Raw genomic sequence first — 13922 nt, 5'->3', positions numbered from 1 at the left:
AGCTTTAGCTTATCTCAGTCAGGGCATCAGTGTTTGTTTCTGAAAGCCGGCAGGGTCAAAGTAACCCTTTGGCTTATATTGGCAGAAAGCTCCAGAACAATGTGGTCTTGGATGGAAAGTGTTAGTCAGATCCCATCTACAGTTGCTGGTTTGGGTACAAATAAAGCATGCGTTGTGGTGTTTTTAGATGCAATCAACCAAACTGGAACAACTACAGGTTGAGTCAAATGGACATTGCCTGCAATCACGGCCATTAGGCTTCATGAGTTCCAGCCACATGGCATGTTTGCCCGACAACAGAAAGCTGTGAACCAGGAGCTAGACTACATGCTCCATCCATCATGGCAACTGGTATCTCCATTATGAATTTCCCATCATCCCCATCCGTATCACTTTAGCATGATTTGCTTTGCAGTTCAGGGCTATCATGTAGTGAATCTTCCTTCCTCTGGTGGCTACCAACAAGAGCACAAAAATGTGGTCGCAGGGTGGCCCCGAATTATAGAGGTGGGTGGTTAACCCGCCAATGCACATGGCAAATGTAATGCATGTTTCCGCATGGATTAAGGTCAACTGCAGGGCTTTTTTAAAAAATAAGAGAAGTTCAGAACTACACAATGATATGCGAGTATAATACACACACAAGGCATGCACCACTGCAATACACACACCTGTGCATTTTCCTTGTTTGTGCACACATACTTTGTTGCCTAGAGTCACATTCCATGACAACTATGGGGAATATTTATATACTGCTATTCAGCTGTATACATAGAAAAATAAACAAGATCCTTACCTTTCCCCAAAAGGGCTCATCAGTCTAAAACGAAACATAAGGTGGACACCAGTAGTAACCATTGGAGGAATGTGGTGCTGGTTTTGGATAGGGGCAGTTGATCTCGCCCTGCAAAATGTAAGAGAATGGGCTTGTTCACATGACCAAAGAGGGGGCGGCTAGAGGAAAGGCAGGATCATACCTTCCTACTCCCAGACAACCAGAGCCACTTCATGGCTCTGCCACTCACACGCCCACACAAATGGTGTAGCGATCTCCATAGCTGTAATATGGAGTGGGGGGAACCAAGTTGGATCCTCCAGTATCCCACAATGCATCATGCAAGCAGTGGAGAGGCAGCCCTCAGCACGGCAACAATGCTCCTCTTCCTAGCCTCACAAGCCTCAAAACTTTATGGTAAACATGGCCGCCAGCTGCCTGGGAGCAGTTTGAAAGTGGCGGCAGCCCAGGCGGCCCCAACAAGAGGTAGGATGGGCTCTGTTTTGCTCCTACCTCACTTTTAGCCTGGGTGGTGGATCTGGGCTACCCAGGCTCAGAGTCGCTGGGCTGAGAAGACTCCCAATCCCCCAAACAGGCAGAGATTCCTGGATTAATTCTCTCCTACCCAGGAATCTGTGGGCATGAGAACACATGCGCCCATCTAGGTGCCCATCTCTGTGTGCAAGCTGCTCGCGCTGACATACGATCTCGCATTATATTTTATTCATTTTCTGTATACCAATGTGACTTCCAGTTCATCTTTCAACATGGTTATACTGTAACATCTATATTTGCTCTTGTATACATATTTTCTTCATATTTTACCATCATAATCCTTTAATTTCATTACTCAAACAAATTCCCCAACTGTTATTTTTGCATTTCAAGCCCGATTGATATACGATCTCAAGAGCAAAGTGAGAACAGCCTGGCAGTCTTTTTGTTTCCCCAAACAGTCTTTGACGGTTAATTTGCTGCTTTTTAAAAGGGCAAAGACCCCTGCATTCTGCTTCACATTCTAGCCCTTGGGTACCTTTGCCTTCTGCTTTACTTCAGCCGCGTGGCAGGGGAGAGAGCCGGCCAGTGGCATAGTGGCAGCTGGCCTCTTGTTCAGCCAGTCCGTTTCTGCTTCTAAGCTGCTCCCGCACAGTCGGCGGCCATGTTTATCATAACGCTCTGAGGCTTGCGAGGCCAGGGAGAGGAGCACGGTTGCTGTACGGAGGGCTGCCTCTTTTGCTGCTCGTGTGGTGCCTTGTGGGATACTGGAGGACCCAGTCCGGCTCACCTCCTCCCAATCTCAGCTCTGGAGATCGCTCGCACTGTCCGTGTGGCATGTGTGAATATATGCCGTTGGAGCATTGCCAGTGCCAGCCATGGAAGCACGATCTGTCTAGCTGATGAGCACTTCAGCAGGCTCCTGTCCTCTTCCTTGTGCTTTTTGCACGCTGCCAGTGAATTGCCTCCAGGGGCGTCGCTAGGGGAGAGGGGGCCCGTGGTCGCCCTCTCTCCGGTGGCCCCTTGGAGTAAGGGAGATAATGAAGAAAATAGGGAGGGGTGGAGCTGGGAGGCCCTCAGGAGCTGGGGGGCCCAGGTTCTTTGAACCCATCCACTCAATTATAGCTACACCCCTGAGTGCATCCAAAGAATGGTTATAGGAACACAACGTTACTGCAACTGCTACTGCAACGTTACTGCAACCACATTTTTACAAGGAATTTGGGAAGCCAGGACGCTGTGTGAAAAGTAATGGGGGAAGAGACTGGTTGCAGGACGCAATCTCAGTGCTCAGCAATGCAGAAAGGCTTGCTTTCACCCGCCATGTCACAGAGTGCCCCTCTCGTCAGTGCCTCAGTTTACCACTATGGACAGGCTGGGCCTGCAATTGCATTGTTAGTGGGAGAAAAACCATAAATCAGGCCTGACGGGAGTGGGGGACCGGGACCGGGAATGCAACCCAAAAGAGATTGTTGCCCAAAGATTGCATTCCAAATGCTCTGTAGCAGGAATTTCAGAAAAAGGGATTAGGATGGATGGACCCTGCACCAGGCTGAAGGCTGAACTGCTGCAAGTTGTACTCCTTGACTCTGCAGGAGCCCTTCCCTTCCACTGAATTTAAAGCCAAGGAGCTGCTTGCTATTTTTGATTCAAGATCTAGTCCAGAACTGGACTTGGCTCCCAATGTATTCCCCACCGTCCCAGAGAGATCTAGGCTAGGCAGCCACTGCATGTGAAGGGACAGGCTGTAGGGTTGCCAGCTTCCGAGAACTGAGGCTTATTCCCTGAGTGTTTTGTTTCTCGTTGCACTTATTGTATTTGGGTTTCATAACCTTCCAGGACTGACTTGCAGTTTCCAGGAATTGGCATCAGTCTCCAGGTTAATAGTGAAAGCCATCCTGCAGGTTTCAGTGACTTGGTGTTGTGAGCAATTCTCGAAGCAGAAGCTTCCTTCAGAAGCCCTATTTAGACATTACATTGTACATGAGTAAAAGTGTCTGTGCCTGTTGTATAGGCGTGTGTGTGTACACACACGTGAATACAATCTCCCTCAAATGCAAGGTACAGATAAGAAATGTACTACTGTACATTCATTGAACATAATGTGTGAATGTGTACATGTGCACAGATCTAGACATGTACACTTGTGTTGGACACAATAAGGCAGTTCACACAAGCATTAATTAGTAGGACAAGCATCCTACCCAGTTTCAGGAGCACTCCCAATTTTTGAGTGTGTGCTAGCAAAAACCTGGGTAGGAAGAGGAAGAGTGATCATCTGGGAGGTGGGAGGTGGGTAGGACAGGCCTGTCTTACCCATTACTTGTATCCAGCATTTTAACCCATTACTTGTATCAAGCATTTTAACAAGGTGGGTGGGGGTGACTGTCCTGCCCATCTCATAGGCTATATGACCGAGTTCACACAATACTTTGAATCTAGGTTTAATGTGGGTTACCGACATTAGTGTGATTGTCCAAATCACAAGGCCAATCGCAAGGTGGTTTATGGCTGAAGATGAATCTGAGATTCCTGCCGTGGTGTGGATTCACACAATCATGCTAATGTTGGTAACCCACATTAAACCTAGATTCAAACTAATGTGTGAACCAGGCTTATCACTCTCCCCTCCTCTTACCTAGGACTTTGCTAGCACATTAAACATCTGGAGTGCGTACACCTCCCAAAGTACGCTTGACACAATTAACTATTGTGTGAACTGCCTGCCTGGGTAAGTAGGGCTAGAGCTGGCAACCCTAACTGTGCAGTGGTGCCTACACTTTTACGCAATCATATGCATAATGAAATTCATATTCATAATAAAATCCATATGCACCTGTTCAGTCAAACTGAAATCTCTAACTTGTAGATCCTCAGAAGGAAGGGAGTTGAATCCTACAGAAGAATAATGTTAGCAATTCACTCTAACACAATTTCACAAGTCTTTCCCCAAGACTCTTCCATTGTTCCACAGGGACAATGGTTTCCCAGAGAGAAAGAATGCAGAAAATTGGGACTGTTTTGTTGAAGTAGGACTCTTGGGGCATGTGAGTGGGGGAACCCCCACACATAATCACGAGGGCTGGAGAGATTTCCTTCCCTTTCTGCCTTTAGTGAAAGCTGATCTTCTTGGAATGCCACACGGCACACGGGGGGGGGGGTGTCTTAGATTCCTTGCTCCCATAACGGTGCTGCTGGCCCCCAGATTCTCTGCAGCCCTGAGTGGGGCCTCCAGTCAATGAAGTTGGAGAACTGGGAATCGGAGCCAGTTGCTGAGGCAGAACACTGCTGTTCAGGGCGGGCAATTTCTAGCCAAATCTTCCCCCAGACCTAATAACTGAGAAACCTTTCCCCACCTGCTTGGGATTTATGGATCTTTCAAATTCCAATTCAGACTCTGGAAGAACAAACAAAAGGTTGGGGGGGAGAGGCTAGTCTAATCTCTTCCCGCCCTAGCTTTATGTTGCTGGACAAGGAACAAGTCTGGCATAAGGTGGACTGGCCTCCCCTCCTTTCTCTCCTAAACTTGTGTCTGGGAAATGGCATTGCAGGTGGCAACTAAACCACATGTGAGAAATCTTGGCTAAAACTCTCCTTTTGGGCATACTAGTTTTCTATGCCTCTCAATTGCAGTCTGAGGTGGTACATGCCAGGAACATAGAAAGCTGCCTTATAACAAATCAGAGGAGTTATACCAAGGAGAGGAGAGTTGGTCTGGTGGTGGCAAGCATGACTTGTCCCCTTAGCTAAGCAGGGTCTGCCCTGGCCACATATGAATGGGGGACTTGATGTGTGAGCACTGTAAGATATTCCCCTCAGGGGATGGAGCCGCTCTGGGAAGAGCAGGAGGTCCCAGGTTCTCTCCCTGGCAGCATCTCTAAGATAGGGCTGAGAGAGATTCCTGCCTGCACGCTTGGAGAAGCCACTGCCACTCTGGGTAGACAATACTGAGCTAGATGGACCAATGGCCTGACTCGGTATATGGCAGCTTCCCATGTACTTGAGTGTTGCTTCCTTCCTGGTCCTGAGTATAGCTTTGATGAGGAGAGTCAGACTCGTCGGACCCTGCAATGGGGACATGTATGTCGGAAGTGTGTTTCCACACTTCCTGTGTTGTGACTCCGCAGTCCCTACGGGGACAGCAGGGTGCCGTTCACATTTCAGCACAGGGTGCCATTCGAATTTAATCGCTGCGATATAGAACTAGGACATCATATATCCGGTGTGAAAAAGTTGCTGTCTTTTTCGGGTGGTTAGTTTCCATGAGACTGCTCCCCCTGCTGTTTACGTCCCGAGTGCGACCTGCCTGAAGAGGAGCATTTTGCTGCTATTGAGCAGCTAGTCTGGAAAGCACCCAGGAAGGCCAAAGCTGAGCATCCCGGGTGTAGATAATACTGAGCTAGATGGACCAATGGTCTGACTTAGGAACATAGGCAGCATCTTCTCCAAGGTTGCAGGCAGGAATTTCTCTCAGCTCTATCTTGGAGATGCTGCCAGGGAGGGAACCTGAGGCGTTCGGCAGGCAAGCAGGCAGGTGCTCTTCCCAAAGCGGCCCCTCTAAGGGAACCATCTTACCATCTCTAACCTCTAAGGGAACCATCTTACAGTACTCACATGTAGTCTCTCCCCTTCAAATGCAAATCAGCACAGATTCTGCAAAGGGTGGACCCTGCAAAGGAAACAATTCATGCTTGCTACCACAAGACCTTAAGTGGTGCAGCAGGAAAATGCTTGACTAACAAGCAGAAGGTTGCTGGTTCAAATCCCTGCTGGTACTATATTGGGCAGCAGCGATATAGGAAGATGCTGAAAGGAGTTCAGATTGCGTGGGAGGAGGCAATGGTCAACCCCTCCTGTATTCTACCAAAGAAACCCCACAGAACTCTGTGGGCGCCAGGAGTCGAAATCGACTTGATGGCACACTTTACCTTTACCACAAGACCAGCTCTCCTCCTTCCTACCTGCTAGTTAGTAACTGACAAGCACCCATTTGCAACGCACCACCTGAGTTTGCCAACCTGACATGTTGTTACTCAGAGTTAGTTCAGAGTCCAAAGAGAGGCCAAGAAGGTTCCCTCCTGGCTATTCTGTCCCTTTAAACAGAAACCGCATTGCACAGAAAGGCCTCTGCAAAAGAGCAAGCAAAGCAAACTGGCAAAGCTGAAGTCTTAAGACATGTTTCATTTACACTCAAGCTCATTATCCCAATTGCTGTGTAATTAACATAAGCAAGCTTATAACCCAAGTTTGCAAAAGAGAGACAAATTAAAGAAAACCTGGGCAGCTGGAGACTAAAATGGGAAGAGGCCAATGCCTTTTGGCACTGTAAGTGAGAGAGGACAGAGGCAGGAAGAAGGTTCAGCCACATTTTTGTCCCAACTGTGTCTAGAGCCCAAGCAGATGTCTGTAGCCTGCCTTACAAACCATGTTTCTGTTAAATGACCTCCATCCACCTCCTGAGACCAATCCAGAGAGAGCTAGTGGGGTGCAGTTGCTAAGAATGTGAACCCGGGAATCCCCTGCCCAACTGGCATAGCACTTATTGGACAGTGGCAGTGTCATCACTCATGATAAGAGAGAGAATCCCCTGCCCTCTAGCCATGCATGTTTTGGTCTCTCCTCCTAAAGGATTAATTTTTAAACATGCAAACAAACCATTTTGCTTTCCAGAACAAGCACGTCTTGATTCTGCTTCTTGAGTGCTTACGTAGTACTTTTAAAAGAGAAAATAATGGAACATTCAGATAAGGCTACACTGCCTTCTGTAGCAGTATCCAGCCATTTCAGAACATCTCCCTCTCTTTAATTGTTTGTTTTTCCTGGGGGGGATGTGTGCTCCTCCCTGCCCCGCCCGGCCATTACTGGATGACGTCTCTCCCATTTCTTCATTTGGAGAGGCAAATAAGTTTCCTTCCTACGCTGCCCCATTATTATTTCCCAAGTCAGACTGTTAGCCAATTAAACCATTGTGATTGATAAACTGCCTTTTAACTGATTAATCAGATTTCATTTCTTTTCATTAAAACCTGCCTTCATTTAATCATTCGGTCTTAAAAATCTTTGTGCTTTCTAGGCACATTCACAAAACTTCTTTAACTGTAGCCCTTTACTTTCAATGAAACTCTCGTTAAGCACTCTGAACAGGGTGCCAGTATCAGGGGTTGGGATTCTCTGGCAGGTTTTAAGGGCCCACTGCCATTTCATTTCATCATGCATTTTAGCCCTTGTAGTTACCCCATTCCTTTTCGTTAAGGGAGAGCTTCAACAGCAGCAATTGGTTGCAGCATCCTCCGACCCACCCATCCCCTGCTTTCTTTAAATAGTATTTGAAATTTTAAAAGAGCAGTAATGGTGCAGCGGGGAAGTAACCTGCCTAGAAGGCAGGAGGTTACTGGTTCGAATCTCCACTGGTATGTTTCCCAGACTATAGGAGAAACCTATATCGGGCAGCAGCGATATAGGAAGATGCTGAAAGGCATCATCTCACGCTGCACAGGAGGAGGCAATGGAAAACCCCTCCTGTAGTCTACCAAAGACAACAGACACGGTTCAGTGGTTGCCACGAGTCAACCCCGACTCGAGCACAACCTTTTCTTTCCAACATCTGCTTTGGGCAGTGGACTGCTGGAGGTGGCATTGCTCCAGGGCATTGTGGGTGGGAAATGATGGCTGCCACAAAAAATGGCGGTCCTCCCCACTAGTGGCCACCATTTCCCTTCACAGTGCTCTAGAACAGAGGTGTCAAGCTGCAACCTTCCAGCTGTTCTTGGCCTACAACTCTCATCAGACTCAGTCACAGTGGCCAGTAGTCAGGTAGGATGGGAGTTGTAGGCCAACATCTGTGGGAGGGCCACAGTTGGACACCCCTGTTCTCAAGTATTGTGGGTGGAAATGGTGGCCACTCCTAGGCAAAGTCCTGTTTTAGACCAATGTTGAGGCTATTCATACGATGGGAGAAATTCGGGCTAGCAGAGGCTAGCCCGATTTCCTCCCATCGTGAGTACCACAGGGCTCGGCTGCAAGCCCGGTGGTTCTTAAGCAGGTCACCCGCTAAACTACCCCTGCCCTTAAACCAGCTTTGTGGAGCAAGCACTCCACAAACACAGTTTTTTAAATTGTGCGTTGCTGTGGTGTGGCTCCGTGCCGCAGCAACTCACAAGGAGACCCCCAACCAGGAGGCTGAAAAGCAGCCTCCCGGCTCGGGGGTCTCTCCAGCATGCCCTGCACGCGGCCCCTGAACTCCCCAGCCCCCGCCGGCTCCGTGACAGAGCCGGCAGTTGTGTGGGCAGCCGCTACGGCCACCCGGAGCAGACTGACTGCTCATCTGCGGGGAGAGCGGGCTAAGCCCGCTCTTCCCGCTAACCCTCTCCAGGCGGCTCCCACTGATCGTGGGAACTGCCTCAGAGTGTCCAAGGCATTGTGAGAAAAACATAGTGAGGCCATTCACACAATCAGTGTTCTCCCTGAGTTTGAGAGCCTTGTGTGCTCCCAATTTTCAGTTGTGTGGAAGCAAGGTAGGAAGGAAACCTGGTTAGACGTGATTGTGTGGAAGCCAGGAAGGAGGCAAAGCTACCCAGGTTTTCTTCCTACCTCTCTTCCACACAGTTGAAAACTGGGGGAACACACAACTCCCAACCCTGGGTAGAACATAGTTTTTGATTGTGTGAATGACCTCAATGGTTGCCAGGTTTACTTGCAGTGCGACAGCTATGACTCACTTTTTTTCTTTTTCTTTTAAAAACAAACAAACAAACAAGAAGCTCTGCCAATCCTTTTAAAACTTTAAATCATTCTTTTAAAGGCAGCCACTGTTGATGCACTGCAGACAAGCCCCTCTGGACTTACCTGAGAGAGCTGGTCTTGGGGTAGTAAGCATGAATGATCCCCTTTGCTAAGCAGGATCCACCCTAGTTTGCATTTGAATGGGAGGCTACATGCATGAGCACTGTAAGACCTTCCCCTTGGGGGTTGGGGCCGCTCTAGGAAGAGCACCTGTGTGCTTGCATGCAGCATGTTCCAAGTCCCCTCCCTGGCCGCATCGCTAGATAGGGCTGAGAGAGACTCCTGCCTGCAGCCTTGGAGAAGCCGCTGCCAGTCTGGGTAGACAATGCTGAGCTAGATGGAGCAAAGATCTGACTCGGTAGAAGGCAGCTTCCTTTCCATCAGTGTTCCTTTCAATCACTGTAGGTTTCCAGTGGCATCTGGTGGGCCACAGTGTGAAACAGGATGCTGGGATAGATGGGCCTTGGGCTTGATCCAGCAGGGCTGTTCTGATGTTCCTATGTACTTGCATGAAAGTTCCTGAATGAACGGCCCGGTGTATTTTGTCTGTCCCTTGGGAAACTTTTTTCATTTCTTTTATGACAAATGTAAGAGCTCCTGGATGCGCCTGATTTGGGCCCCTTTTTCATTCATTCCCACTGTGCAGCCCTAGCCCTTTAAGAGAGGCTGCTACCTGAGCTCCTAGAACATGAAATCTGCACGCCCCCGATGATGAGAAGCGTCTCACCCTCTCCCTCCAGGGGCCTGCCGCCAAGACGTGGGTCCCATGTGTAATCTACAGAAACGGGCCAAGAGGCCCTCCAGTTTTGGAGGGGCAGGCTTAATTCCCTGGGAACGAGCGGGTTGATGCTTTCCAGAGCGGTTTCTGAAAGAGGCCGCTGTATCTCTGAACCGCCCCGGGTTCTCCACCAAACCGCAGCCTTCTCCCCTCACCTATCAGATGGGGAATGTCTCCTCTCCTGCCAAACAGTTCTCTCCTCTTTCCTTGAAGTTTACCTTGCCAGTGAGATAGGATCCTAGTTCTCCCCCGCACCTCCCCATCCGTGTTTGGCAGCTGAGCTCATTGTTGTCTTTGGCCAGGCTCCAGGGCTTGGGCTTGAAAGACAAGCAGGCAGGAGAGCTGAGCCTCACAGGGTGTGCCTGATGCAGCCCATAGGTGTGAGCTGGGCTTTCGACAAGAGCACACACACACACACACCCCGTACACACACCCCTGTGTGAGAGAGCGAGCAGAAATAGCAGAAACAGGACACTATTTAGGGGGGAAAGCCCTCAAGGAAATGCCATCCCTGTACTTCTTCCATGACGGCTACTCTATAACATACGCTTCTGTGCGCTAAGGACAGAGGGAGAACTGACCAGTTGACAAGGCAGCTTAGAAAATGTCAACTATGGCAGCAATTTATCCGGTTCCTGTCTTTATGGGCCTGGAATTTTCCCTATTGTGTGTGAGGGCGGCTGCATTCCTTGCGTTCTCTCAGGAAGGGCGCAGTGTGTTCTCGTTCTGGTGTCTGTCTTAAACTGCATGCCAGTGTCGTGCTGGGTGATACGGGAAGGGGACAGACAGCCCTCTTTGGAGACTTGAAGGGCTGACACATGAAGGGGGAAAGACACATTCCCTGCTGCCCCAGAGACCAGGGCGAGACCTAGAGGCTGTTCCCATAACCAGCCTAACCCAGCCTGAGGCGGCCCAGCCAAGGTTAGGCTGGTCGTGAGCAGCAGTGGGGTCCTTGCGGATCCATCTGCTCCCCGCCCGCCTAGCCCTCTTAAGAAACCCGGCTGTTAGCGGCTACCGGGCATCGTGTGTCTCCCCGGGCTGAGTTCAGCCTGAGGAGACACAGAGACGGGCACCTAGAGCGGCCGTCTGACACGGGAATCCCCAATGCAATGTGCCTGTCGTGCATTGCATTGTGGGATATCCATAGGCCGGAACAACCAATTCCAGCCCCAGATCCTCTGCAATGCTCCGTGCCTCACACAGCTGCCCAGAGAAGGGCCGCCCGTCTGGGCGTGTGGGAGGCGCACGGAAGACGGACTGTTTGGTCGTCTGGGGGGAAGGTAGGTTCAGAGCAGCCTTCCCCCTGCACTCTCCCAGCCCACCCCTGACGATCGTGAGAATCGCCTCCTAATGTGCTTAACCGACAGGAGGGCAGACTTTGGTGATTCAATAGGAGACATTTCTGAATAGTTCAGCAATGGAACTAGTGAGCCATGCCAAGACCTCCCAGTCTTGGTTCCTCAGATGTTGTGGGAATACAACTCTCCTATTGTAGTCTTTGGCTATTGTGACTGGGGATGATCGAAGTTGTAGTCTCCCATCAACTGGGGAGAACCCACGGTTGGAAACTCCTGTTCTGTACCATGATGTGATTCCTGAGAGCATGCCCCCACCAACTTCTTCCCATCAACTGCTTTTCCGCAGCACATTGGCCAAGATAAAGTGCTGCTTCTGATTGGTTGCACACTCTTTAAAAGGATGTGCGCATGTGCATATGGATCACTTCACTCTGGCCCTGCAGAGTGGGGTCGTAGCTAGGGATGTGCACGAACCAAGGAACATGCACTGGTTCGGCAGTGCCAGGGAGGGGGCGGCGAGCGGGATCTTTAAAAAGGAGGAGAGCAAGTCCTTGCCATGCAGCTTCCAGTGGCGCTCTCCAAGAACCCACACAAGCGCCAGCATGTACGGGGAGGGGCGTACATGCGTGGATGCCATTGGTGTGGTCAGCAACACCACGCTGACCATGCAGATGATGTCTGCACATGCAGGCTTGCCATGCGTGTGCTGATGCCATGTGCATGTTATTGGGAGGAGCGCCCCCACAGCAGAAAGCTGCATGGTAAAGATTTGTTCTCCTCCTTTTTCAAGATCCCCCTCACTGCTCCCCCACCCCACCCCACCCCTGGTGGCGCTGAACCTGTGCACACACCTCAGTTCATGTACATCCCTAGTCGTCGCTCAGTGGTAAAACATCTGCTTGGCATGCAGAAGGTCCCAGGCTCAACCCCCTGCAGCATCTCCAGGTGGGGCTGAGAAAGACTCCCACCTGAAACTTTGGAGTACAGCTGCCAGTCATTGTAGACAATACAGCACTGGATGGACCCATGGTTGGACTCAGTAGACGGCAGCTTCCTATGTTCCCAAGTCCTCCCTTTACCACAATCAGCACCCCATTTTTAATATATTTATTTATACATACATATGTACATACATACATTTATACTCCACTTTTCTTCCAAGGAATCCTCACAACCATCCTGTGAGGTGGGTCGTGACTGGCCCAGCGTCACCCAGTAAGGTTCATAGCTGAATGGGGATTTGAACTGGTCTCCTCACTCCTATTCCAGCATGCTGACCACGACACTACCATGCCGCCTCTCCTTCAACATCTCCCGTTTAAACCAAACGGGAGATGATGAAACGGTTTTCTTTTCAAAACGCTGGACACGACGCCCTCAGAAATGCAGCCATTGTAAGCCTCCTTTGCTTCTCTTCCAGAATCCTGGTGAACATGGACAACAACATCATCCAGCACTACAGCAACCACGTGGCCTTTTTGCTTGACGTGGTGGAAGCAGAGGACAAGTTCCAGGTGACCCTCAAGGAGCTCTGAAGACTCCCAAGCCTGCATTTCTGCTCGGACGGACGTCACTTGGGAATTGCCGAGGAGCTCGACCCCTCCTCCCCACACCAAACCCATCGGCTCCGTGTGTTTTGACGCCAACACGGTCCCCTTGGAGGGAGAGAACCAGAGAGAGACTTGGTACCATGCCTGTACCTGCGAGGGGTGCTTGGAAAGACCACTCTCCAAGTGGACATGGAACTCCTCACCACTGAGGAGTTATTGTTATTATTCTTGTTATTAATATTATTTTATACTGTTGTTATTATTATTAATATTATTATTATTATTATTTGAACCTCTCCCAGGCAATGACTTCTGACCTTTTTTTATTGGCTCATGCTCAGGAAAGTATTGAGTTCTGTCAGGCTACAGCCTGGGTTTGTATGAAATGGGACTGCTTTTTATTCACAATTTGTCTTGGCCCCTCATGGGAGAGAAAAGCAACGTGCCGGTCACACAAAACTGTCCGACTCCAAAGAGACTGTCACTATCTTGTTTCAATCATTCTAACACACACACACAACACAACACAACACAACACAACACAAACCCCTCCCTCACACTGCCTTATTTCTTGCCTGCCAAGCCCTGGATGTAAATACCCCTGAGAGAAATACCCAGAAAGAGTGACTGTTTTTCTAACATGACCGATTCTTTTTGGTATTTTGTAAATTGTGTGTGTGTGTGTGTGTGTGTGTGTGTGTGTGTGTGTGTGTGTGAATATATCTTGTTTGATAGTGAGCATGACTTGGAGAAAGGGAGAGCATTTCAAATCCAGACTGCTTCACATTTCCCCAATGAGTTTGATTGTGGGCTGTTTGTCATTTTGTCTGGGTTTCTTTCTTTCATTCTTTCCTTTTTTTTTCTTTTGTAATTTTTGTATATTCTACGGTAATAAAGATGCAATGACAGAAAGCGCTTCCGGCGTGGCATTGTGTCAAGATTGAATGGGGAGGGGGTTGGTTTCTTGGGGAGTGTTTTGAAAACTGAAGAGGCTATTAAATGAGGTCTCCAGCAACAGGCCTAACTCATTTGGAGGCCACAAAAGTCAACTCCGTCTGAAATGCTGCGGCCTGACCCTTTGTCTGAGCCAGGATGCACCCAGGAAGCAGGCTCTCCCAGGTGTGCGATTGGGTGCCTCCAGACAGTGCTGGCAGCCGGGGGCGTAGCAAGACCCCAGGGGCCAGGGGACAAAACCCGGGTTGGGGGCCCCCATTGGGCGCGCTGTGCCCCAAGCCATGCCCCCT

General features: G+C 49.6%; 1 protein-coding gene across 2 annotated transcripts in view; it reads left to right on the top strand.

The window, feature by feature from the left end:
* Window positions 1-13584, top strand: part of GRHL3 (grainyhead like transcription factor 3) — a 133994-nt gene extending 120410 nt beyond the window's left edge. For both annotated transcript variants that reach the window (XM_053268008.1, XM_053268007.1), the window contains exon 16: window positions 12549-13584. In XM_053268008.1, the coding sequence (XP_053123983.1) occupies window positions 12549-12663 (115 nt within the window). In that variant the 3' untranslated portion in view covers window positions 12664-13584. The remainder of the gene's footprint in view (window positions 1-12548) is intronic.
* The last annotated feature ends 338 nt before the right edge of the window (window positions 13585-13922 follow it).

The sequence above is a fragment of the Hemicordylus capensis genome, chromosome 7 (genome assembly GCF_027244095.1).
Source record: "Hemicordylus capensis ecotype Gifberg chromosome 7, rHemCap1.1.pri, whole genome shotgun sequence".
Taxonomy (NCBI): Eukaryota; Metazoa; Chordata; class Lepidosauria; order Squamata; family Cordylidae; genus Hemicordylus; species Hemicordylus capensis.
The sequence above is the reverse complement of the archived record's forward strand: the minus strand, read 5'-3'. Positions and strand labels throughout refer to the sequence as shown.